This window comes from Microcaecilia unicolor, chromosome 2, assembly GCF_901765095.1.
Source record: "Microcaecilia unicolor chromosome 2, aMicUni1.1, whole genome shotgun sequence".
In the NCBI taxonomy this organism is placed as follows: Eukaryota; Metazoa; Chordata; class Amphibia; order Gymnophiona; family Siphonopidae; genus Microcaecilia; species Microcaecilia unicolor.
The window spans coordinates 487,192,039-487,216,493 of NC_044032.1; the positions used below are offsets into that span (position 1 = coordinate 487,192,039).

The 24,455-nt window shown below is 48.9% G+C and overlaps 1 protein-coding gene across 1 annotated transcript in view; it reads left to right on the forward strand.

The window, feature by feature from the left end:
* The first annotated feature begins 403 nt into the window (after positions 1-403).
* The window catches only part of NSD2 (nuclear receptor binding SET domain protein 2), a 505,993-nt gene continuing 481,941 nt past the window's right edge, over positions 404-24,455 (forward strand). The window contains exons 1-2 of the mRNA XM_030191106.1: positions 404-492; positions 14,060-14,663. Coding sequence (XP_030046966.1) covers positions 14,148-14,663 — 516 coding nt within the window. The 5' untranslated portion in view covers positions 404-492; positions 14,060-14,147. The remainder of the gene's footprint in view (positions 493-14,059; positions 14,664-24,455) is intronic.

Below are 24,455 nucleotides of genomic sequence, written 5' to 3' on the forward strand. Positions count from 1 at the left end.
GCGACTCCACCTCAGCTTTGTCGCACACAGTTCCTTATTTAACGGTTTATTTGAGCTCAGGGTAAGTAAAAACAAAACCCGCATCTCACAAATAAATGTTAGAAACCCCTTTCTTGCCGTGGACACCGCATTGCAATCTACCAACATTCTCTCAGAATGAAAGATGTATTTTAACTAAAAATCTGTCACCAGCTAACAAGTTAATTGAGGAGTCCAAAAAAACCCCATAAGCACTAGGCAGTTTGAAGGAACTATATCTGACTGTCGCACACATTTCCTTATCACAGATTTGAAAAAACCGGTTTCTGCAAAGCTCGCGGCAAGCGACCAATCAGCAACGTGGAATTTTCGCGCTGGTTGCTGCAGGAGGCGGGTCTAGTGAGCTGAATTGTAAGCTAGCTCCTGTTTTCTGCATTTTCGAGCAAGGAAGGATTCTAATTGTTGTTAATTATTACTAATTCAGTATACTTATTAAGATCATGCGCCGAACAGGTTTGGTATTTTTCTTTCCTTTACGTGTGTATGTGTGTTATTTTATTCTATAGTTCGCTTTTCCTTGTTTTACGTTCGTGTATGCGGAAAGGTTGAACTGAATAACGCGCTGGGTAGGAACTGTGGCGTGGATGGAAAGGCCCACGAGCCGCTGGGCGATAGGGACACGGGGAAGGGGAGAGAGGGATGTCCGCGCTTGTGTATCTGCTTACGCTCGTGGCTGCGCTGTGTGTGAACTGCGGGGCTCCAGGCCTATAGAGAAGAAATAACGGGAGGTGAGTCCCTTGCCGGGGAGAGAAGGACGGTGGAATAGCCGTTCAGGGAGAATTGGAAACTGGGGTTCAGTGTCTTAGTCTGTTGTACATCAACAGTATGTTATTAGCAGGGATCGAGGAGAGCGATAGCTGTAGGCATTGAATGATGCGTATTTCTCTCTCGCTCTTTTTTTTTTTTAATCTGTCACAGGGAAAATTCATACTTTCGGGCTTCCCCTATTGCGTGAAGGCCGTGTTCCTCCAGCGGTTACCCCGGGCTTCTTGTAGCTAGCCACTCTGCAGTGCACTCCGTGCAGTTTTTGTAGGTCTGGATCATTACGTCAGTTAATGTTAGATTCTCAGTGTATATGTATAAAAAATGCTTCTGATTTATGAAGAAGCGAAAAAAATGTGCATTTCCTCTTTCTCCCTTCCGGTAACCAAAATCTGAGTACATTTGTTAGTTAAAAATCATCCAGGTTTTGTTTTTGACTGGCGGTTTGATCCTTGTTAGTTTTCATAGGAGCCAGCTCTGTGGGTGCTGCTATTGAATATGCACCTTCTAGAGAGGGATACATTTTTTATATTTGCTCTCCCACCAATTGTTTTGGAATGTTGGCGCCTGTATTAGTTTTGGGTTTGCCATATTGGGATTCATTCGGTTTTGTGGCTTTCCCAGCGAAATCCATTTCTGGTGGTAGATCTTGCCTCTTAAGCATGGTTACTGCTGTTCAGCTCACGCTCCCCTTTTCCAAATCTCTGCTGCAGACTATATCGGTGCTTTCTATCTTGCCACTTTACGAATGTCTTGTATTTGGCCTGTAAATGAAGACTAGATTGTTGAAGCCCTGAAACTTTACGTATGCTATGTATGGAGGGAAGCCATATTTGATAGTTTATTCGTGGATGACATGTTGTGTTTTAACAATGTACACGTTTCCCTTGTTTACTAAGTAGTTCTATTAAACAGCATGTTATTATATTTTCCCTACTTAAATAAAGAAAAGGTAAAAGAAGTGAAGATGATGGGAGCATAGGGAGATAATCATGAGAGCATTTGCTAAAAAAAAACATTGACTTAATCAAAGTCCTTGGTATTGCTGAAGCTAAATGTTGTTCATTTGAATTGTGATACATTTCTTTAGTTAAGGATAGGTTGGGTAGCTAAATTGGTACGTGTATTTCTATTAATGTAGACTACTTTTGGATATTCTCATGTAAACTTTTATATTTAGTATAGCTGTTCAATGATAAACTTTAATTGCAATTGGTTGATTTAAATTTCTAAAATTAAAAACATTTTAATAGTTTAGCTTATTCAGTTTATTCGCATGAAGGCTCCCCCCCCCCCAGTGTTTACACTTCTAAAGTCATTGTACCCCCCCCCAGAGCATTTATTATCCTTCTCCTAAATCCCCCCCCCCCCTGAGCACTTCTTTCCTTTGAAGTGCCCCTTCTGCAAACCCTGCCTGCTTATCTGAAGAATGCCTTGATGGTTAAGATAAGGTGGCCTGCAGTGATCCCCAGTTGCTGCTTCTGCCTGTGCACCTCAAGATTCAAAATGGCAGTTTCGATCTCTAGCTGTAGTCTTGCAATTTTTCAGGGCAGGGGTCCTTTTTGAGAAGAGAAGGGCCTTTGGAAATGGTTGCTCAATGCAGCCTGTGATGGTCAGTATTTAAAAAAAAAAAAAAAAAAAAAAAGGTGCTGACTGCCATGGGCTACATGCATTATTTTAATTGTTTAACATTTGTGTATTAATTGCACGTATTAAATGAGCAGTGTCAATATTTATTAATCTATAAGAAGTTACTATCATAGTTGATATTCTTGTGTAACCCATTTGTGATGGACTAGTCAGGAACCCCAGTGATTATTGTAACACACATGTAGTACAGGGCTGGCTTTCAGTTTTCCATATCTACTACTACAACTATTTATAATTTCTATAGCGCTACAAGGCATATGCAGCACTGTACACCATACACAAAGACAATCCCTGTATGCTTTTTCATACCTACTGCTATGTAGGATCTTGTGGTTTTTCCACAGTTTGTCTGTGAGAGGGGGAATGCTTTCTAAATATATAGCATACGTCTTATTTTATTTGACTTGCGATAACAGGAGATTGAGAGGAGCTTAAATTATAGCTAGCTGATGCACATTAGAAATCTCTGCCTAAGAAAAGGTTGTAGGTGTCATCCTTGATACATTCAAATCCTCTGCTCAGTGTGCAACGGCGTTTAAAAAAGATACAGCAGAATTAGATAAGGTACAGAGAAGGGTGATGAATATGATAAAGGGGATGGAAGACATCCCTATGAGGAAAGGCTAAAGTGGCTAGGGCTCTTCAGCTTGGTGAAGACAGCAGAGTGGAGATATGGTAGAGGTCTATGAAATACTGAATGGAGTAGAATGGGTAGATTTGAATTGCTTGTTTACTCTTTCCAAAAATACTAGGACTAGAGGGCATGCAATGAAACTACTAAGTAGTGAATTTAAAACAAACCAGAGAAAGTATTTCTTCACTCAACATGTAACATAGTAAATTACGGCAGATGAAGACCTGAATGGTCCATCCAGTCTGCTCAACAGCAATTCATGATTAAATCAACAATGAATATGATACTATATACTTTATCATGAATCTTTCTTTGGCATTTCTGGGACATAGACCATAGAAGTCCGGGTTGCTCTGTCCTTATGTTCCACCTACTGGAGTTGCTGTCAAAGCTCACTCCACCCTATCCAATGGTCATTTGTGGGACCATGACCGTAAAAATCTGCCCAGTACTGTCCTCGTTTCCAGCTGCTTTAGTTGCAATTGAAGCTCTTTCCTGACTATCCTAAACTGGTTTACTATATACAGACACAGAACTACAAAGTCTGCCTGGCACATGCCTTAATTCATCACAGGGAGTAGCAGCTCACACATCCACCCCTCCCCTCAGCCATTTAATATTTTTTGTTATTTATATTTGTCTTCTACCATCTATTTCCTAAACAGCAGTCCGCTGTGTTCATCCCACACCTTTTTGAATTCTGTCACTGTTTTTGTCCCTACAGGCATTGACCATTTTTCATAGCGTCCCACAGATCAATCCAGAGACTTGTGGGTTATGTCCCTCTACCAGCAGGTGGAGATAGAGAGAACTTCAGAGGTTTATTATGTGTAGTCACCTTAACTCCAGTTTCTTTGTCATCAAGTAGATGAAGCCATTACGTATGGGTTGTGTCCATCAATCAGCAGGGGGAAATAGAGAGCACTCATCTTTTCACAGTGCCTCATGGCCAGCCAGCTACACTGCCTCTTCAGTATTCTCTATCTCCCCAAGCAGGGTGGCTGCAGCTGCTTCAAGCTCCATCAAAATCTGTCTGGGGGTGGCTCCTGGCTTGCCAGTTGTTAGCCGGGGTGTTAGAGGCTATAGCAGCTTCACTTTGAAGGCACATAGGTTAGCCCTTTCCCTGCCTTACCCATGCCCCCGTGGATGTGGACATATTAGCTTGCTTTTCCCTGTTCTTTCCCACTCAGTGGATGCAGGCACATTGGTTCGCCTTTCCCTGCCTTTCCCACTCATCTGAGCCTCCAGAGTTCTTATTACCTCTGCTTTCCTCACAGTGTTAAAAAAAAAAAAAATGGAACAGAGGTTTTCCTTTGATTCTTCTATGGGACCGGAGCTGTGATACTCGGTCCGGTGAGGTAAGAGTGTTTTCTAACTCCTCCGGGGTGGGCCCGCGATCGGGGCGTTTTTGGCGCGAAACTGCCACTTTGAATTTTCCTGCCATTTTCTGCGATGGCTGCAGAGAATGTAAAGCGCTGTTCCCGGTGTGGCAAGCGCAAAACAGCAGCGGGGCTCTGTAAATCGTGCTGTACAGGTGTAAGAGCCGGCCCGAGCATGGCGAGTGATGATTCTTCCCACTCAGAGCTGGCAGCGGACGCAATTTTGAATTCTCCGCATGGCGCGGCCTCTGTAGAGACGGAGAGCCTTGAGCCCGGGGGGGGGGGGCTCGAATTGAGGCTGTTCAGGGAGCGGCTAGCCCCGGACGGGATCTGGGTGCCCAAGGCGAGTTTTTCTCCCGTGATTTTGTGTTGTTGCATAAAGCATACATGTTGAAAAGAGCTCTCCCTCAAGGGTCGTCTGAGGCCCCTTCTATTGTCCCCCCCCCCCCCCCCCCCCGGTGGATTCTGGCCTTGGGGCTGCCCGCTGAGGCTATTTTCCCTGATAATTGGCATAAAGAAAAGCGTAGAAGGGCTAATTCCCCTTCAGATTGTGGTGCACCCCCCCCCCCCCCCCCCCCCCCCCGTGGTCGGGCTGTGAGGATTCAGAGAGTTCTGGCAGGCCTTCGTGGTCTGAGGAGCCAGAGTCAGGTGCAGAATTACCACAGGATCTGGATGATCCCTCCGCGGTGAGGATTTTCCACCGTGATGAGCTGCTAGCACTTATTTCAGATGCCCTACAGGTCCTTTCTATTGAACAGCCTGACAGTGGCATGGCCTCCTCTGTGAATCCTAGGATGGCTAGTACCAAAAAGCCTGCTCGAGCCTTTCCTTTGCATGACTCCATTCTAGAGCTTATTTCCGCTCAGTGGGCTGACCCCGAGGGACCTTTGAAAGTTTCCAGGGCTATGGGGCAATTATACCCTCTGCGTGAGGAGCATTTGGCTCGCTTTGCAATGCCTAAAGTAGATGCCCTAGTCACTGCGGTGACAGAGAACTACCCTCCCTGTGGAAGGAGGAGTTGTCCTGAAGGATATACAAGACTGTAGGCTGGAAGCAGCACTTAAACGGTCCTTTGAAATTGCAGGTCTTACTGTTCGGGCGTCTGCATGCAGTTGTTATGCTGCTAGAGCCTGCCTGGCGTGGTTGCAACAGGCAGTGGAACAGACCGGAGATGGAGCGGAGCCCTTCTCGGATGTGGCTCCGCGGCTGGAGTTGGCCTTGTCCTTTTTGGCTGATGCCCTTTATGATATTGTCAGAGCTTCAGCTAAACAAATGGCAGTAGCAGTGGCGGCTCGCCGTCTTATTTGGCTACAACATTGGGCAGCGGACAGGGCCACTAAGCAAAGGTTGGTGAAGTTGCCCTTTCAAGGCCTTCTATTTGGTGAGGAGTTGCAAAAAAAAATTGTTAAAGGCCTGGGAGATCCTAAACTCCAGCGCTTGCCCGAAGATAGGCCGAGGCCTTCCTCCAAGGGCCAGGTGGTCCACTCCTCTTATAGACCTCGCTTCCGTGAAGCTAGAAGGTACCGCCAGGGGCATTCTGCTGGGTTCACTTCTCGTGCCCGTTTTTCAGCAGAGGAACTCCTTTTGCTCGGACAAGTGTTCCGCAGGCTCCGGCTCTAGGCCTAGAGTTGAGGGGCGACCCTCTCAATGATGGTGCGCCGACCCCCTCCTCGCTTCCTGTAATCGGAGGACGTCTTTCCGTTTTTGCCGAGGAGTGGGCCAATATTTCCTCAGATCAGTGGGTTCTGGACCTGATCAGAGATGGCTACAGAATAGAATTCAACGCCCCAGTAAGAGACGTGTTTGTGGAGTCCCGATGCGGTTCTGCCACCAAACGGACGGTGGTAGAGGAGACTTTGCAAGGTCTGATTTAGTTAGGGGCCGTGTCCCTGGTACCTCCCGCCGAACACTGCTACGGCCGATACTCCATGTACTTTGTGGTACCGCGAAAAGGTGGGTCTTTTTGCCCTATTCTGGACTTAAAAGAATTAAACAAGTCCCTGAGAGTGCGGCATTTCCACATGGAAACCCTGCGCTCCGTCATTGCTGCGGTACAGCCAGGAGAGTTTCTCACGTCTCTAGACCTGAAAGAAGCTTAGTTGCACATACCAATTTGGCCCCCGCACCAGAAGTTTCTGAGGTTTGCGGTGTTGGGAAAACATTTCCAGTTCCGGGCCTTGCCTTTTGGCCTCGCCACAGCTCCCCGAACCTTTTCGAAGGTAATGGTGGTGGTAGCTGCTTTGCTCAGGCGAGAAGGTATCAGGATTCACCCTTACCTAGACGATTGGCTCATCAGAGCAGACTCTGTAACAGAGAGCTATCAAACTACAGCCAGAGTGGTCTCAGTACTTCAATCTCTAGGCTGGGTCGTCAATATGGCCAAAAGTCATCTGATCCCCTCGCAATCTCTAGAATATTTGGGGGCCAGGTTTGACACATACTCGGGCTATGTATACCTACCCGAGCTAAGGCGGTGCAAGCTTCAGAATCGGGTCCGTCTGCTCCTGAGGATGCCCCGCCCACGAGCTTGGGACATTGTCCAGCTGCTGGGATCGGTGACAGCCACATTGGAAGTGGTGCCCTGGGCGAGAGCGCACCTGAGACCTCTACAGTATTCCCTACTTCAAAGATGGTCTCCAGTTTCTCAGGATTATCAATGCAGACTTTCTTGGCTCCCTGCGGCCCGACTCAGCATGGAGTGGTGGCTCTCAGACAGCATGCTGCGGCGAGGAATGCCGCTGGCGCTCCCCGATTGGTGCCCAGTGGAGACAGATGCCAGTCTGAAAGGCTGGGGCGCACATTGCAAGGGGAAGCATGCCCATGGTCTATGGACACCCGAGGAGTCGGAGTGGTCCATCAACCGCCTAGAGTTGAAAGCGGTGTTTCAGGCGCTTCTGGCCTTTCAAGGAAGGATTGGCTGTCAGAGTGATATCGGACAACACGACAGCAGTGGCCTACATAAATCGACAAGGCGGCACTGAACAGATTTGCCACTGGGCCGAGCTGCATCTTCAGTTTCTTTCGGCAGCTCACATTGCAGGTCAGAGCAACGTGTGAACCAATTATCTAAGCAGGCATCAGATCGATCCAGCAGAATGGGAACTAGCAGACGAAGTATTCTTGCAGATATGTGCCAAATGGGACAAACCTGTGATGGATCTTATGGCAACAAGCTCAAATGCCAAAGTCCCGTGCTGCTTCAGCAGATGGAGAGATCCTCACTCGGCAGGGTTGGATGCCTTGACTCAGCCCTGGCCTCCGTGCCTACTATATGTGTTCCCTCCGTGGCCCTTGATAGGGAGAAGTGGTCCTCATCGCCCCGGATTGGCCCAGGAGGCCTTGGTATGCTGACCTCCAACAGATGCTAGTGGAGGCTCCCCTTCCTTTACGTCTGGTACTGAACCTGTTGTCACAGGGCCCGGTAGCCATGGAGGACGCCTGCCGCTTTGGTCTTATGGCATGGCGATTGAGAGGGCGCAATTGAGGGACAAAGGCTATTCAAACACAGTCATTTCCACTCTCCTGCAGGCCCGCAAGTGTTCCACTTCCGTGGCTTTTACCAGGATTTGGCGCCAGTTTGAGTCTTGGTGCGCTTCAAAAGCGATCACTCCCATGCGGGCTCCTGTCTCGCCGATTCTGGACTTTTTGCAGGATGGTGTACAAATAGGCTTGGCCTATAATTCCCTGCGGGTGCAAGTGGCAGCGTTGGCCTCTCTTCGTGGTAAGGTTGAAGGTGTGTCTTTAGCTGCTCATCCAGATGTGGCACGGTTTCTTAGTGGGGTGCTTCGGCTCCAGCCTTCCGTGTGAGCACCCTGTCCAGCTTGGAACCTGGGGCTAGTTTTGAAGGCCCTGGAGGCTTCTCCTTTTGAGCCGCTTCGGCGAGCATCGGAGAAAGATTTGACACTGAAGGCCGTTTTTCTGGTGGCCATCACCTCGGCGAGACGGGTGTCAGAGCTCCAGGCGCTGTCCTGTAGAGACCCATTTCTGCAATTCTCAGAGTCCGGGGTCACAGTTCGGACCGTGCCTGCCTTCATGCCTAAGGTGGTTTCAGTGTTTCACCTAAACCAGCCTATTTTCTTGCCCTCCTTTGATAAGGAGGAGTTTCCAGAATCTTTTGGACAGTTGCACCTGTTGGATGTGCACAGGACTCTGCTGCAGTATCTGCGAGTTACTATCTCTTTCAGGATCTATGATGATCTGTTTGTTTTGCTATCAGGTCCTCGCAGAGGGTCTCCAGCGTCTAAAGCCACTATTGCCCGCTGGCTCAAAGAAACTATCTTTTCAGCTTATCTGCTTGCCGGCCGTTCTCCGCCTGTAGCCTTTAAGGCACATTCTACCAGAGCGATTTCTTCCTCTTGGGCTGAAACTGGAGCACTCTCTCGTCAAGAGATATGCAGTGCAGCAACATGGGGTTCTAAGCTGTCTTTTGCCCGACAGAGGCTGAATGTGGCTGCTAGGAGGGATGCGTGTTTTGGAGCACAAGTTCTAGCGCGTGGTGTGACCTGTTCCCACCCTATCTAGGGATTGCTTTGTTACATCCCATACGTAATGGCTTCATCTGCTTGATGCCAAGGAAGGGAAAATTAGGTTCTTACCTTGGTAATTTTCTTTCCTTTAGTCATAGCAGATGAAGCCATGAGCCCTCCCTGTATGATTATCTGTATGCTGTGAATCCGTTTCAGGTTCTGTTCTTGTTTCCTGAAGTTCCTTCCTTGGGAGAAAGTTGGAAAACAGTCTTCAGGATTCATGTTCACTTATAGGCGGATGAGTCCATTCCCTCCAGTTTATGTTTTGGAGGATGTTTAGTCCTTCCAGGAGGTTGCGTGTATCCCCTCCACTTACACAATAAGGAGGACGAGTTTATTCCCTCCAGGAGGCTGTGTTCATTCCCTCCTTTTGAGTTCATGCCCTTGTTAAGGGGCCATCGTTCGCTGTGAGGAAAGTTCATGTTATTCCCATTGCGGTTTGCCATACTGCTTTGGAAGCTTCAAATACTGAAGAGGCAGTGGAGCTGGCTGGCCATGAGGCACTGTGAAAAGTTGAGTGCTCTCTATCTCCCCCTGCTGGTTGATGGACACAACCCATACGTAATGGCTTCATCTGCTATGACTAAAGGAAAGAAAATTACCAGGGTAAGAACCTAATTTTCTCATTCTCTCTATCTAGCAGATGGATGGTCATATCTGTGCAGTTCTGGATTGATTGGCTCCTGGCCTGGTCCCTGGGTCTAGTTGAGCTTCTGGGGTTTGAGGTGTCCTGGGACTTGGGTGCACACCTGGTGGTGCCAGGTCCCTCCCTTCCTCCCCTTTCAACCATTCCTCTCTGCCTGACATTACTCCTAAGACTACCACCTCCACAACCTCAACTCATGTAATTTAAACTTGAATTCCTTTGCAGAGAATGTGGTAAAAGCAGTTAGCGCAGCAGGGTTTAAAAAAAGGTTCGGTTAATTTCCTAAAAGAAAAGTCCATAAGCCATTATTAAGATGGACTTGTGAAAATCCACTGCTTATTTCTGAGATTAACAACATAAAATGTATTGTATTGTTTTGGGATCTTGCTAGGTACTTGTGACCTGGATTGGCCACTGTTGGAAACAGGATACTGGGCTTGATGAACCTTCTGTCCCACTATTATGTCCTTTCTCCGAGGACAAGCAGGCTGTATGATACAACTGGGTCGGCATTTCATACAGCAAAAAGTTTGCTAGAGCCTTCTGAGCGTGCTGTGTGCCAAGTGGCTTCCTGCCCGCTGCAAAGTGACAGTGTTTTTCTGTGGCTTCTCTGCCCGGGAAAAAGCCTTGACCGTTTTTTTTGTATTTTTCTGAGTGTTTCTTTTCATTTTGTTTTAAAAAAAATAACAAAACAAAAACCTTTCCCTTTATTTTCTTAGTTTATTTTTGCCCCAGTGAAGTTTCCTTTCTTTTTCGTTGCGGCCGTATTTAGGCTGCTCAGCCGGGTTCCTTCTTTTGTGCCCTTTTTTCTCGGCACAATCAAGACCTTTGATTTAGCCAGTTCTGTCTTCCCTTCCATGTCATCGAAGACACCCAGCAGCTTCAAGCGTTATACTCGGTGCAACCGGACCATCTCTGGCACAGTTACCCATTCCTTGAGGCAGATGCACTAAAGCTTAATGAGCCTTTAATGACCCTCCAACGAGGAAAATTTGATCCATTGCATGCATCAAAGGGCTTTTACCGAGGAAGCCAGCAGCTAACGAAAACGGAATGGAGATGAGCAATTAGTGTGAAAACCCCATTGAAATGAGATGCACTAACCTTTTCCGATTGCCTTTACGCAGGAAAAAGGCAGGAAATCTAACGAGAGGTCTGGACCTCTCGTTAGGACAGCTCTGTGCCAGGAAAAATAGTAAAGTGAAAAAACAAACAAACTGTGAGCCAATCCCAGCGCATTAGCAGAGCTAATAGCACTGTGATTGGTCAAAAGGAAACTGAAAGGCACAATCCATAAACAGAAGCCTCTACAAGCCCCAAGGAGTTCAAAAATATTTTTTTTCTAGGCATGCATCCCCGTCCTCAGACTGCAAACAAAACACAAGCACATGGCTCCCAAATCAAAACAAAAATAAAAAAAAAAGGGTCGGGAGGGGGCAAAGGCGCTCGTCAGGAGCGTCCTGTATGGCCGTCCTTGCCCCCCCCCCCCCCCCCCCCCCCCCCGTGGTCGCCGTTCCCCCCTGCCCCACTTCCCCCTGCATTCTAAATTAAAAAGCAAGAAGAAAAGCAAACGTACCTTTAACAGCCCCGGCCCCCCTCCCTTCCTCACTACTCTGTCTCCCCTCAGCTCCGCCTCCCGACATCCTCCGCCCTGTGCCCCGCCCCCTCTTGGGGTCGCCGCCGCCATTCCCCTCCTCCATCGGGCCCCCCTCCCTCTTACCGGGACCGTGCAGCGCCTCTCTCCTCTGTCCGAAGGCGCTGCACGGGCAAGAAGAAAGCTGATGCCTGTCTTCGCACAGCTTCGGTCGCGCGTCTCTCTCCTCCTGCGCCCGCCCCTGTCTGACGTCAGTAACCTACGCCTTAACCCCGACCAGGTATGACTTTTATTCGGAGGGGGACTGGAACTGGCTGAGGCGACGGCGCGTGCCAACAGAGAGGGCTCTGCGTGCCCTTTCTGGCACACGTGCCATAGGTTCGCCATCACTGACCTAGTTTTTCTTCAGCTTTGTGCCAAATGTGGGACTCCAGGTTTGGACCTCATGGCGTCAAGCGTAAACGCCAAAGTCCCTCGCTTTTTCAGCAGAAGGCGAGATCCTCGCTTGGTGGGGTTGGATGCTCTGGCTCAACCTTGGCCCTTGGGCCTCCTGTATGTGTTCCCTCCTTGGCCCTTGATAGGGTGAGTACTTCTTCGGATTCGCCTGCACCGAGGATTGGTGATTCTCATCGCCCCAGAGTGGCCAAGGCGTCCGTGGTACGCAGATCTCCGGCGGATGCTGGTGGACGCGCCTCTTCCTTTGCCTCGGGTTCCGAACTCGTTCAGGGTTCGGTGACTATGGAAGATCCTTGCCGCTTTGTTCTTACGGCCTGGCTCTTGAGAGGGCGCTACTGAGGGACAAGGGCTATTCTAATAAGGTTATTGCCACGCTGTTGCAGGCTCCCACGCAGTCTACCTCTGCGAGTTTTGCTTGGATCTGGCGTGCATTTGAGGCGTGGTGTACTCCAAAGTTTATCTCGCCGACTCTGGCGACAGTCTCGCTTTTGCTGGACATTTTGCAGGACGGGCTACAAAAGGGCCTAGCCTACAATTCCCTTTGAGTTCAAGTGGCAGCGTTGGCCTTCTTCCGGGGGGAAGTCTCCGGCTTGTCCCTCGCTGCGCATCCAGATATTGTCCGATTTCTCAGAGGAGCGCTTCATCTCCGTCCTCCTTTGCGGTCCCCCTGTCCGGCTTGGAACCTGGGGTTTGTGTTGAAGGCACTCCAGCAGTCTCCGTTTGAGCCTCTTAAATGGGCTTCTGAGAAGGATGTGACTCTCGAGACAATTTTTTTTACTGGCAATGACATTGGCAAGAACAGTGTCTGAGCTTCAGGATCCTTTTCTACAATTCTCGGAATTCGGTGCAACTGTTCGTACGGTGCCTTCCTTTCTGCCTAAGGTGGTTTCAGCTTTTCATCTGAACCAGCCCATTTTTCTTATTTTCTTTTGTATGGAGGAGTTTCCGGACCCCTTTGGGCAATTGCGTCTTTTGGATGTCCGGGCAGTATCCGCAGATGTCAAATGAGTTTAGGAATTCTGATCATTTATTTGTTCTGTTGGCAGGTCCCCGATGAGGGTTTCCGGCGTCTAAGGCCACTATAGCCCGCTGGCTTAAGGAACTCATTTTTTCGGCTTATCTCCTTTCAGGGCGGTCTCCGCCTGAAGCATTTAAAGCACACCCTATGAGGGCAATGTCCTCTTCGTGGGCTGAAATGGGTGTCTTTTCTCTTCAAGAGATCTGTCATGCGGCTACCTGGGCTTCTCAGCTCTCTTTCGTGAGGCATTACAGGCTGGATGTGGCAGCGCAGCAGGATGCGCATTTTGGAGTGCAAGTGCTTGCTGGCAGAGTTGCCTGTTCCCACCCTACTTTGGGAGTGCTTTGGTACATCCCATCAGTTAATGGATTCATCTGCTGTTGATGACAAGGAAGGGGGTTCTTACCTTGATAATTTTCTTTCCTTTAGTCACAGCAGATGACTTCAGTTTTTGTACAGATGTTGCATGCAGATATTGTGCCTCAGGAGTACTTGAAGACAAGCTATCAGAGTTACTACATTCTGTTTTTATTGCAGGGGGTTGATAACGTCCCTCCTTTGTTTGGTTATTACTTCGGTTCAGGGGCGTTCGTTGTCTGTGAGAAAAGTTTATTTTGCCTTTCTTATTAACTCTGCTTTGGAAATTTCATATACTGAAGGCAGAGGGGGCTGGGCGTCCAGGAATGCCATGTGCTTTCAGTGTTCTCTATCTCCACCTGCTGGTAGGCGGATACAACCCATCGGTTAATGGATTCATCTGCTGTGACTAAAGGAAAGAAAATTATCAAGGTAAGAACCTAATTTTCCCATTTTGAAATAGATCAAAAAGGTAAGGGAAACCTTTGAAGGTGGATGTGGACTGGAATGATAAGGTCTGATCTTCAAGTACGTCAAAGAAAATGTGTAGCGAAATTTTGCAAAGTTTGGAGTTTAATGTAGGGTAAAAAAGAATGCTACTTACAAGGGTGCAAGGAGCAAAATTGCAGTTAACCATCCTAGGGTTTTTGTATCTGAAAATGGAATCTTTGACCCAATTGGAGTGGGAATGATAAATTAACAGTAACTAGAAGAATCTCTAGAGATGACCAGTAGGGTTAAAAGTTATGCCCTGAGCTCATGGCATCAGAACATGAGTACTTCAATGGGAATAGAAGTAATGGGTAATATGTGGTATTCAGCCTGTTAGATTGCCTGCCTCTTGTAGATAAGGTGGTAATTTAAAGACTTTATTCATCAGAGCTTATGTTTGCCTATGTTGAGGAGTGCTACTTAAGACACAATTGTTTTTTTTTTTTCTTTTCAACTTAGTTAATGCTATTCTCATGGGATTTGTTTGTGTTTTTGTTCCAATGCAGTGGCATAAAATTGGAAACGCCTGAGCTGAAAGGACGCCAATAATTGTGGAAGCTAATTTAGTATACTCACAGATTTTACAGTAGCAAAATGAAGCAAGTATCTGAGATCCTGGGAAATCCCACAGTGAAAATTCAAAATCCGGAAGTGAGTCGCGAGTGTTCTGTTTATCTGGGAAGAGCAGAGATCTCTGCCGCCCTCCAGGAAGGTGTCATACAAAGATTCAATGGACGTGATGCCCTTCCATTTATTCCAGCTGAAAGGCTCAAAGATCTCACTTCTCGTGTCTTCAATGGAGAGGCAGTTGCCCAGGATGCCAAGTTGCGCTTTGAGGGTCGGGAAATAAAAGGGATTGGAACTCCATCTAGCACCACTCCTATCAAGAATGGATCGCCAGAAATTAAACTGAAAATCACGAAAACCTATATGAATGGAAAGCCCCTCTTTGAATCTTCTATTTGTGGAGATAATGGAGTAGATGTTGACCCCTCTGAGACTAAGATGATAAAGAGGAACAGAAAAAGGTGCATAAAGTATGACTCTCTACTTGAACAAAGTGTTGCTGAAGCTACGTCGGGGTTGAAAACATCTGGTTTATCAGAAAAGGTATCTTTTTATTTTGAGTGTGGTTAAATTGAGTTTAAATGGGTATTAACTAGAACACTGAATTGGTACATTCACATTTGTCAATAACAGTTTATTTAATTTTCTCTTGCACAACAAAGCATTTTCAAAAAACTCCAGCAACATTATTTGCTCTAAAATTATTGCATTGTGTACAACATATATACTCCTCCTGATACCCTCCCCCCCCCCCCCCCCCCCAAAAAAAGAAAAAAAAGAAAAGGGACCATGTCAAACATGTGGCTAATGGAGCAGTCTGATTTAACAGGTCTACACAGCAACTAATTCGGAATTGTACTGACTGAATATATCTTCCCAGATTGACAAAACATTTTATTCCCTTTTAAATGCGAAGTGAGCATCCCTACCCTCCAAGGTCATAAGCATATGTAACTTATTTCTTCAGTGACATTCAGAAGCGGTTCTGGTCCCACCCAGTGTTGTATAATGCATCTTTTTGATGTAATGCTAGTTTTCACCAACAGTAATCTTTTCCCCCTTATTCAGTGAACCACATTCAGCAGTTTTCCCAAATAACAGATCAAGCAATGACAATCCTTATTAAGAAAAACAAGTAACGAATGATCTAGGACTAGAAACATTGTATCCTAATGCAACTTCATAGCGCATGGGCCAGAGTACAATCCACTGAGCTGCATTTGGGGCAATTAGGGGATGGAGCTGCCCCGACTCTATAAGCTTGTTTTTGTGAAAAATAGGCTCTCATCAAGGTTTGAAAATGATGCTTGTCGCATACTGATGCAACAGGAGAAAAATGGTGTCTCACCAAGCAACTGTATGAACTCTTTTAGTATCCTAATACTCAATTCAAGGGTCCAAAGTCTGTGTCTCTGTGTAATTGTTCAATGGGAGTAAGTTACTTAGCTGTTTATGCAGTATTGAAATGGATTGAACTTGTGAGGCCTCAACTTGGAAAAATTCAGTTGTGTATATACACCTCTTCTGAGGTTGTCCACAATGATGCCACATAATGTGCTGTCTGTGTGCAAAAACAGCATTTGTCTCTCCTCCCCCCCTCCCCCCCCCCCCCAAGGCAAAGTCAGTAACTGGTAGTAAGGACCTGATGCAAAAATTGAAAAACTGCATTCCATAGCGTCCCACAGATCAGCCCAGAGACTTGCGGGTTATGTCCCTCTACCAGCAGGTGGAGATAGAACGTTAGAGGTCTGCTATACATGGTCCTATTCAGCAGCCTTTATTTATTTGTTACATTTGTACCCCACGTTTTCCCACCTATTTGCAAGCTCAATGTGGGTTACGTAGTACCGTAGAGGCGATTGCCAATTCGGTTGATGATAAATACAAGGTTATGTTGTGGTCAGATGAGGTAGGTGTGGATCAGGCGTCATGGGTTGAAGGGAACGAAGATTAGAAACTGTCCAGTACGATCATTAGTTATGCTGGGTGTGGGGATTTACGTTGGATCGATGGGATAGGCCTTTTTTTGAAGAGGTGAGTTTTTAGTGATTTCCTGACGTTTGTGGTCATGGATTGTTCTCACCGCATTTCGGAGTCCATTCCATAGTTGTGTGCTTACGTAGGAGAAGCTAGATGCATAAGTTGTTTTGTATCTTAGTCCTTTGCAGTTTGGGTAGTGTAGGTTGAGGTATGATCGTGATGATCCAATTCTGTTTCTGGTTGGTAGGTCTATGAGGTCTGTCATATATCCTGGGACGTGAAAACAAGCCAGCAGATCAGTATAATATCCAAAAAGACTTTATTGAAGATACCGTACATGTATCCTGGGACTACACCGTAGATGATTTTGTGGACCAAAGTGCAAATTTTGAAGATCTGTTCTTTGATTGGGAGCCAGTGCAGCTTTTCTCGTAGGGGATTAGCACGTTGCAATCATGTTTTACCATTACCTTGTCATCAAGCAGATGCAGCCATTACAGATGAGTTGTGTCCATCAACCAGCAGAGGGAGATAGAGCACACTTTTTTCAGTGCCTCATACCAGCTTGCTCCACTGCCTCTCTTCAGTATTCTCTATCTTCCCTAGCAGAGTGGCTGCAGCTTCTTCGAGCTCCATCTAAAATCTGCCTGGAGGCTGTTCCTGTGCTTTTGCCAGTTGTTAGCAGGGGTGTTGGAGGCTATAACAGCTTCACTTTAAAGGCACATAGGTTCGCCCTTTCCCTGCCTTACCCATACCTCCGTGGATGTGGACACATTGCTTAGCTTTCCCTGTCCTTCCCCACCAACAGTGGATGCAGGCACATAGGTTCGCCCTTTCCCTCCCTTTCCTACTCACCTGAGAACGCTGCTTTCCTCACAGCGTTAAAAAAAAAAAAGAGAGAGGTTTTTCCTTGCCTTTTTCTGTGGGACCGGAGCTATGATACTCGGTCCAGTGAGGTAAGAGTGTTTTCTGACTCCTCCGGGGTGGGCCCGCGATCGGGGCGATTTTGGCGCGAACCGCCATTTTGAATTTTACCGCCGTTTTCGGCGATGGCTGCGGAGACAGTAAAGCGCTGTTCCAAGTGTGGCAAGCGCAGATCAGCAGCGGGGCTCTGTAAATTGTGCTGTACAGATGTTAGAGCCGTCCCGAGCATGGCGAGCGATGATTCTTCGCGCTCTGAGCTGGCAGCGGGCGCCATTTTGAATTTACCACATGGCGCGACCTCCGCTGACTTGGAGAGTCCTGAGCCCGGGGGAGGCCTCAGAGTGAGGCTGATATGGGAGCTACTAGCCCTGGCGGAGATCCGGGTGCCCAGCGTGAGTTTTTCTCCCCTGATTTTGTCTAATTAATGCATAAAGCATACATGCTTAAAAGAGCTCTCCCACAAAGCCCAGCATGGGCCTCTTCTAATGCCCCCCCCCCCCCCCCCCCCCCCCTGGTGGATTCTAGCCTGGGTATACCCTCTGAGGCGTTATTCCCTGATAATTGGCAGAATATGAAGCGCAGAAGGGCTCATTCCCCTTCAGAGAGTGCTGCACCTCCATTCCCCTCCATTCCCCCCCCCCCCCCCCCCCCCCGTGGTCGGGCTGCGAGGATTCGGAGGACTCTGGCAGGCCTTCATGGTCTGAGGAGCCAGAGTCTGGTGCAGAAGTGACTCAGGATCTGGACGATCCCTCCGCGGTGAGGATTTTCCACCGTGATGAGCTGCCAGCGCTTATTTCTGATGCCCTGCAGGCTCTCTCTATTGAGGACCCTGCCAGTGGCACAGCCTCCTCTGTGAATCCTAGGATGGCTAGTACCAAAAAGCCTGCTCGAGCCTTTCCTTTGCATGACTCCATCCAAGAGCTTATTTCGGCTCAATGGGCTGACCCCGAGGGATCTTTGAAAGTTTCCAGGGCTATGGGGCAATTATACCCTCTGAGTGAGGAGCATATGGCTTGCTTTGCTATGCCTAAAGTGGATGCCCTAGTCACAGCTGTGACAAAGAGAACTACCCTCCCTGTTGAAGGAGGTGTTGCCCTGAAGGATATTCAAGACCGTAGACTGGAATCAGCACTTAAACGGTCATTTGAAATTGCAGGTCTCGCTATTCGGGCGTCTGCATGCAGTTGTTATGCTGCTAGAGCCTGCCTGGCTTGGTTGCAACAGGCAGTGGAACAGCCCGGTGATGGAGCGGAGCCCTTTTCAGATGTGGCTCCGCGGATGGAGTCGGCCTTGTCCTTTCTTGCTGACGCCCTTTATGATATTGTCAGAGCTTCGGCTAAACACATGGCAGTAGCAGTGGCGGCTCGCCATCTTCTTTGGCTAAGGCATTGGGCGACAAACATGGCCTCTAAGCAAAAGTTGGTGAAGTTGCCCTTTCAAGGCCTTCTCCTGTTTGGTGAGGAGTTGGAGAAAATTTGTGAAGGGCCTGGGTGAGGCTAAACCCCAGCGCTTGCCCGAATATAGGCCTCGGCCTTCCTCTAAGGGTGCGGCGGTCCACTCCTCTTACAGACCTCGCTTCCGTGAAGCTCGAAGGTACCGCCTGGGGCGTTCTGCTGGGTTCACTTCTCGTGTCCGTTTTCAGCAAAGGAACTCCTTTCGCTCGGACAAACGTTCCACAGCCACTGGCTCAAGGCCTGGAGTTCAGGGGTGACCCTCTCAATGATGGTGCGCCGGCCCTTTCCTTGAGTCCTGTCATCGGAGGACGTCTTTCCCTCTTTGCCGTGGAGTGGGCCAACATTTTCTCAGATCAGTGGGTCTTGGACCTGATCAGAGACGGTTACAGAATACAATTCGACGCCCCTGTAAGAGACGTGTTTGTGGAGTCCCGATGCGGTTCTGCCGCCAAACGGGCGGCGGTAGAGGAGACTTTACAAGGTCTGATTCAGATAGGGGCCGTGTCCCCGGAACCTCCCGCCGAACACGGCTTCGGCCTCTACTCCATCTACTTTGTGGTGCCGCGAAAAGGAGGGTCTTTTCACCCTATTCTGGACTTAAAAGAATTAAACAAGTCCCTGAGAGTGCGGCATTTTCACATGGAAACCCTGCGCTCCGTCATTGCGGCGGTACAGCCAGGAGAGTTTCTCACGTCTCTGGACCTGAAAGAAGCTTACTTGCACATTCCAATTTGGCCGCTGCACCAGAAGTTTGAGGTTTGCGGTGAAGGGAAAGCATTTCCAGTTCCGGGCCTTGCCTTTTGGCCTCGCCACAGCTCTCCGCACCTTTTCGAAGGTTATGGTGGTAGTAGCTGCCTTTCTAAGGCGAGAAGGTATTCGGGTTCACCCGTACCTGGACGACTGGCTCATTTGAGCAAACTCTGCTGCAGAGAGTCAGCATGTAACAGCCAGAGTGGTCTCAGTACTTCAATCTCTGGGCTGGGTCGTCAATTTGGCCAAAAGTCACCTGACCCCCCTCGCAGTCTCTAGAATATTTGGGGGCCAGGTTCGACACAGCCTCGGGGTATGTGTACCTACCCGAGCAAAGGCGGTGCAAGCTTCAGAATCAGGTCCGTCTGCGCCTGAGGATGCCCCGCCTGCGAGCTTGGGACATTGTCCAGCTGCTTGGATCGATGACGGCCACCATGGAACTGGTGCCCTGGGCGAGAGCGCACCTGAGACCTCTACAGTATGCTCTACTCCAAAGATGGTCTCCAGTATCTCCGGATTACCAATGCAGACTCTCTTGGCTCCCTGTGGCCCGAGTCAGCATGGAGTGGTGGCTCTCAGACAGCATGCTGCGGTGAGGAATGCCGCTGGCGCTCCCCGATTGGTGCCTAGTGGTGACAGATGCCAGTCTGAAAGGCTGGGGCGCACATTGCAGGGGAAGCATGCCCAGGGTCTATGGACACCCGAGGAGTCTGAGTGGTCCCATCAACCGCCTAGAGTTGAAAGCGGTGTTTCAGGCGCTTCTGGCCTTTCAAGTGACCCTGGAAGGATTGGCTGTCAAGGTCGGACAACACGACAGCAGTGGCCTACATAAATCGACAAGGCGGTACTCAGTGCAGAGCTCTAGCCGCGCAGGCCGAACTGATTTGCCACTGGGCCGAGCTGCATCTACGGTTTCTGTCGGCAGCTCACATTGCAGGTCAGAGCAACGTGCAAACCGATTATCTGAGCAGGAATCGGATCGATCCAGCGGAGTGGGAACTTGCAGAAGAAGTGTTCCTGCAGATATGTGCCAAGTGGGGCAAGCCCGTGATGGATCTAATGGCGACAAGCACCAATGCCAAAGTCCCGTGCTTCTTCAGCAGACGGAGAGATCCTCGCGCGGCGGGGTTGGATGCCTTGGCTCAACCCTGGCCTCCGGGCCTACTGTATGTGTTCCCTCCGTGGCCCTTGATAGGGCGAGTGTTCCTGCGGATTCGGCTGCATCCAGGAGAAGTGGTTCTCGTCGCCCCGGATTGGCCTAGGAGGCTTTGGTATGCGGACCTCCGACAGATGCTTGTAGAGGATCCCCTTCAGTTACCTCTGGTTCCCAACCTGTTGTCACAGGGTTTGGTGACCATGGAGGATGCCGGCCGATTTGGTCTTATGGCCTGGCGATTGAGAGGGTGCAATTGAGAGGCAGAGGCTATTCCAATAAAGTAATTACCACTCTCCTGCAAGCCCGCAAGCGTTCCACTTCCGTGGCTTATGCCAGGATTTGGCGCCAGTTTGAAGTCTGGTGTGCTTCCAGAGAGATCACACCCCTGTGGGCTCCTGTCTCACCGATTCTGGACTTTTTGCAGGATGGTGTACAAAAAGGCTTGGCCTATAATTCCCTGTGGGTGCAAGAGGCAGCGTTGGCCTCTCTGCGTGGCAAGGTTGAAGGCGTGTCTTTAGCTGCTCATCCGGATGTGGCACGGTTTCGTAGAGGGGTGCTTCGGCTCCGTCCTCCCGTGCGTGCACCTTCTCCAGCTTGGAACCTGGGGCTAGTGCTGAAGGCCCTTCATGGTGACCGCTTCGGTGTGTTTCAGAGAAAGATTTGACACTGAAGGCCGTCTTGTTAGTGGCCATTACTTCGGCGAGACGGGTGTCAGAGCTCCAGGCGCTGTCCTGTAGAGACCCATTTCTGCAATTTTCAGAGTCCGGGGTCACGGTTCGGACCGTGTCTTCCTTCTTGCCTAAGGTGGTTTCAGCGTTTCACCTAAACCAACCTATTTTCTTGCCCTCCTTTGTCGAGGAGGAGTTTCCAGAATCTTTTGGGGCAATTGCACCTGTTGGACGTGCGCAGGACTCTGCTGTAGTATCGGCGAGTTACTAACTCTTTCAGGACCTCTGATCATCTGTTTGTTTTGCTATCAGGTCCTCGCAGAGAGTCTCCAGCGTCTAAAGCCACTATTGCCCGCTGGCTTAAAGAATCTATCGTTTCAGCTTATTTGCTTGCCGGCCGGCCTCCGCCTGATGCCTTTAAGGCGCATTCCACTAGAGGAATTTCCTCTTCTTGGGCTGAAACTGGAGCACTCTCTCTTCAAGAGATTTGTAGTGCAGCACATGGGCTTCTAAGCTCTCTTTTGCCCGACATTACAGGCTGGATGTGGCTGCCAGGAGGGACGCACATTTTGGAGCGCAAGTGCTGGCGCGTGGTGTGGCTTGTTCCCACCCTATCTAGGAATTGCTTTGATACATCCCATCTGTAATGGCTGCATCTGCTTGATGACAAGGAAGGGAAAATTAGGTTCTTACCATGATAATTTTCTTTCCTTTAGTCATAGCAGATGCAGCCATGATCCCTCCCTGTCTGATTGCTATCTGCTGTAAATCTATTTCAGGTTCTTTTCGTGTTTCCTGGAGATTCCATCCTTGGGAGAAAGTCGGAAAACAAACAGTCTTCAGGATTCTTGTTCAATTAAAGGAGGATGACTTAATTCCCTCCAGTTTCATGTTTTGGAGGATAAGTTTATTCCCTCCAGTTATGTCTTAGTGGAGGATGAGTTTATGCCCTCTGGGAGGATGTTTCATTCCCTTTGTTGTAGGGCCATCGTTCGCTGTGAGGAAAGCTCATGTTATTCCCATTGCGGTTTGCTATACTGCTTTGGAAGCTTCAAATACTGAAGAGAGGCAGTGGAGCAAGCTGGTATGAGGCACTGAAAAAAAGTGTGCTCTCTATCTCCCTCTGCTGGTTGATGGACACAACCCATCTGTAATGGCTGCATCTGCTATGACTAAAGGAAAGAAAATTATCACAGTAAGAACCTAATTTTCCCATATCAATCTGGCTGCTGTAATTTGGGTGGTCTGGAGATTTTTTGTGAGTTGTACTTTACGTCCCGCATAGATTCCGTTGCAGTAATCTGCATTGCTTAGGACCAATGATTTGTATTAGGTTTCGAAAAGTTTCCCTCTGGAAGAAAGGTTTTATTTGTTTGAGTTTCCACATTGCATAGACCATTTTTCTTTATTACGGTATTTACTTGGTTCTCGAGGGTAAGGTTGCGGTCGATTGTGACGGAGTATTTTTAGGTTGTCTGAAGTAGGGAGTGTGTGTCCTGGGGTGCTTATGGTTGCGGGTTTGTAATTGTTATGTTGAGATGAGAGGATGAGGCAGTGTTTTTTTTTTTTTTTTTCAGTTTCAGTTGGAATGAGTTTGCCCAAGAGTCCATGATGTTCAGGCCATCATTGATTTCATTGGTTATTTTTGACAAGTCATGTCTGAGGGGAATGTAGATTGTAACGTCATCTGCATAGGTGAATGGGTTGAGACCTCAATTTGACAAGGGCTTTGCCGGTGGGATCATCATCACGTTGAAGAGTATTGGTGATAATGGTGATCCTTGAGGTACTCTGCAGGCTGCTTTCCATGGTGGTGATACTTAAAGTATTCTCTTTTTCTCCGAGGACAAGCAGGCTGCTTGTTCTCACAATTGGGTGATGTCCACGGCAGCCCCCAGGAAAGGAAGATCTTCCTAGCAACAAAAGTTTGCGTGATCCGTGCACATCACGCATGCGTGACTATCTTCCCGCCCGAACACGAGCGTGCTCGTCAGCAGTGGTGTGCTGGAGCAGGCTCTCACAGGCTTGCAAGAGCCGGTGGTTAAGTTTTTTTTTAAGGATTTTGGGAGCCGGTTGTTAAAGTAGGGCCCTCCATGGCTATTTTAACAACTGGATTCCAAAATGTGGGCTTGGGCAACCTGCTGAATTATCTTTTACTTTGCTGGTGGGGATGCTGAGCCCTGCCAGCCAAGTAAATAGACTACTGCTGCTCCCCGCTGCTTGTTTCCAGCTCTGAGCAGCAGGCTGGGACTTCTTGAGCATGTGAGAGATGTTCTAGCATGCTGCTCAGAGGGATATGAGAGAGGCAAGTGTTGCTCTCCCCGCTCCCCGCCACCCATGGCCCTTTCAACTGCAGAGCTGGCTACGTCCAGTGAAAGAGCCAGCACACCCCTGCTCTTCAGTCTCTCTTTTTTTTTTTTTTCCGTGGTCAGAACGGACTTGTATCATTCTCTCCCCCAGAGAGGCCCCCGTTGCGTTCTTTGCGCGTTTTTTGTGCCTTTTCGGCTTATCTTCTTTCTCGTGTGTTCGTTTGTAAAAAAAAAAAAAAAAAAAGTTTCTGCTACGTCGTAGAAGTTTTTCCTTTGTAAGTTTCCTTGTCTTTGCGTGAGCGGCTTTTTTCGCCACCCGTATGGGTTTTTCCCTTTTTGGTGCCCCTTTTTCAGCATCATCGCGTTTGACCTCGCCGGCGTGATTTTTCCGCCCATGTCCTCGAAGCCTGCCAGCGGCCTCAAGAAGTGCACGTGGTGTAACCGGACGATGTCGCTCACTGATAGGCACGTTTCGTGTCTTCAGTGTCTCGTGGCTGGTCATCGCCCTAACGCCTGTACTTTGTGCTTCCAGCTCAAAAAGAGGACCCAGGCGGCGAGATTTGCCCAGTGGAACATGTTGTTCGGGGCCTCGTCCGGTACTTCGAAGTCGGCGGAGCCTGCGGTACCGAGGTCATCGCCGGTATTGATGTCGGCATCAGAGGGGAGGGTGCATCGACGTCCAGAGATCCCATGCTGGTAGCAGTGAGCCATCAAGTGGGTCTACACCTGCCTCGAGGGCTCCTGCGGTGCAGGCCCCCCGGGACCGACCACCTTCGGACCCGGCCCCGAGGAGACGTCTGGATTCCACGTCTTCCTCGATGCCATGCTTCAAGTGAAGGCGAAGAAGCACCGTCATCGGTCACCTTCCTGACACGGTACCGAGAGCTCCGGGACACCGAAGGATTCGGTACCCGTGAAGCGTCGACGCCGGGAGGACCGCTCGCCCTCCATACAAGAGGTGTCTGCGCTCTGCTCCGGATAGCCCGGTATCACCTCCGCGCCCCAGGCAGGTTCTCAGCTCGTCGCCGGTACCGGCCCCACTGCCTTGCTCGACAGCCACTCTGGATGAGCGCCTCAGAGCCATACTTCCAGAG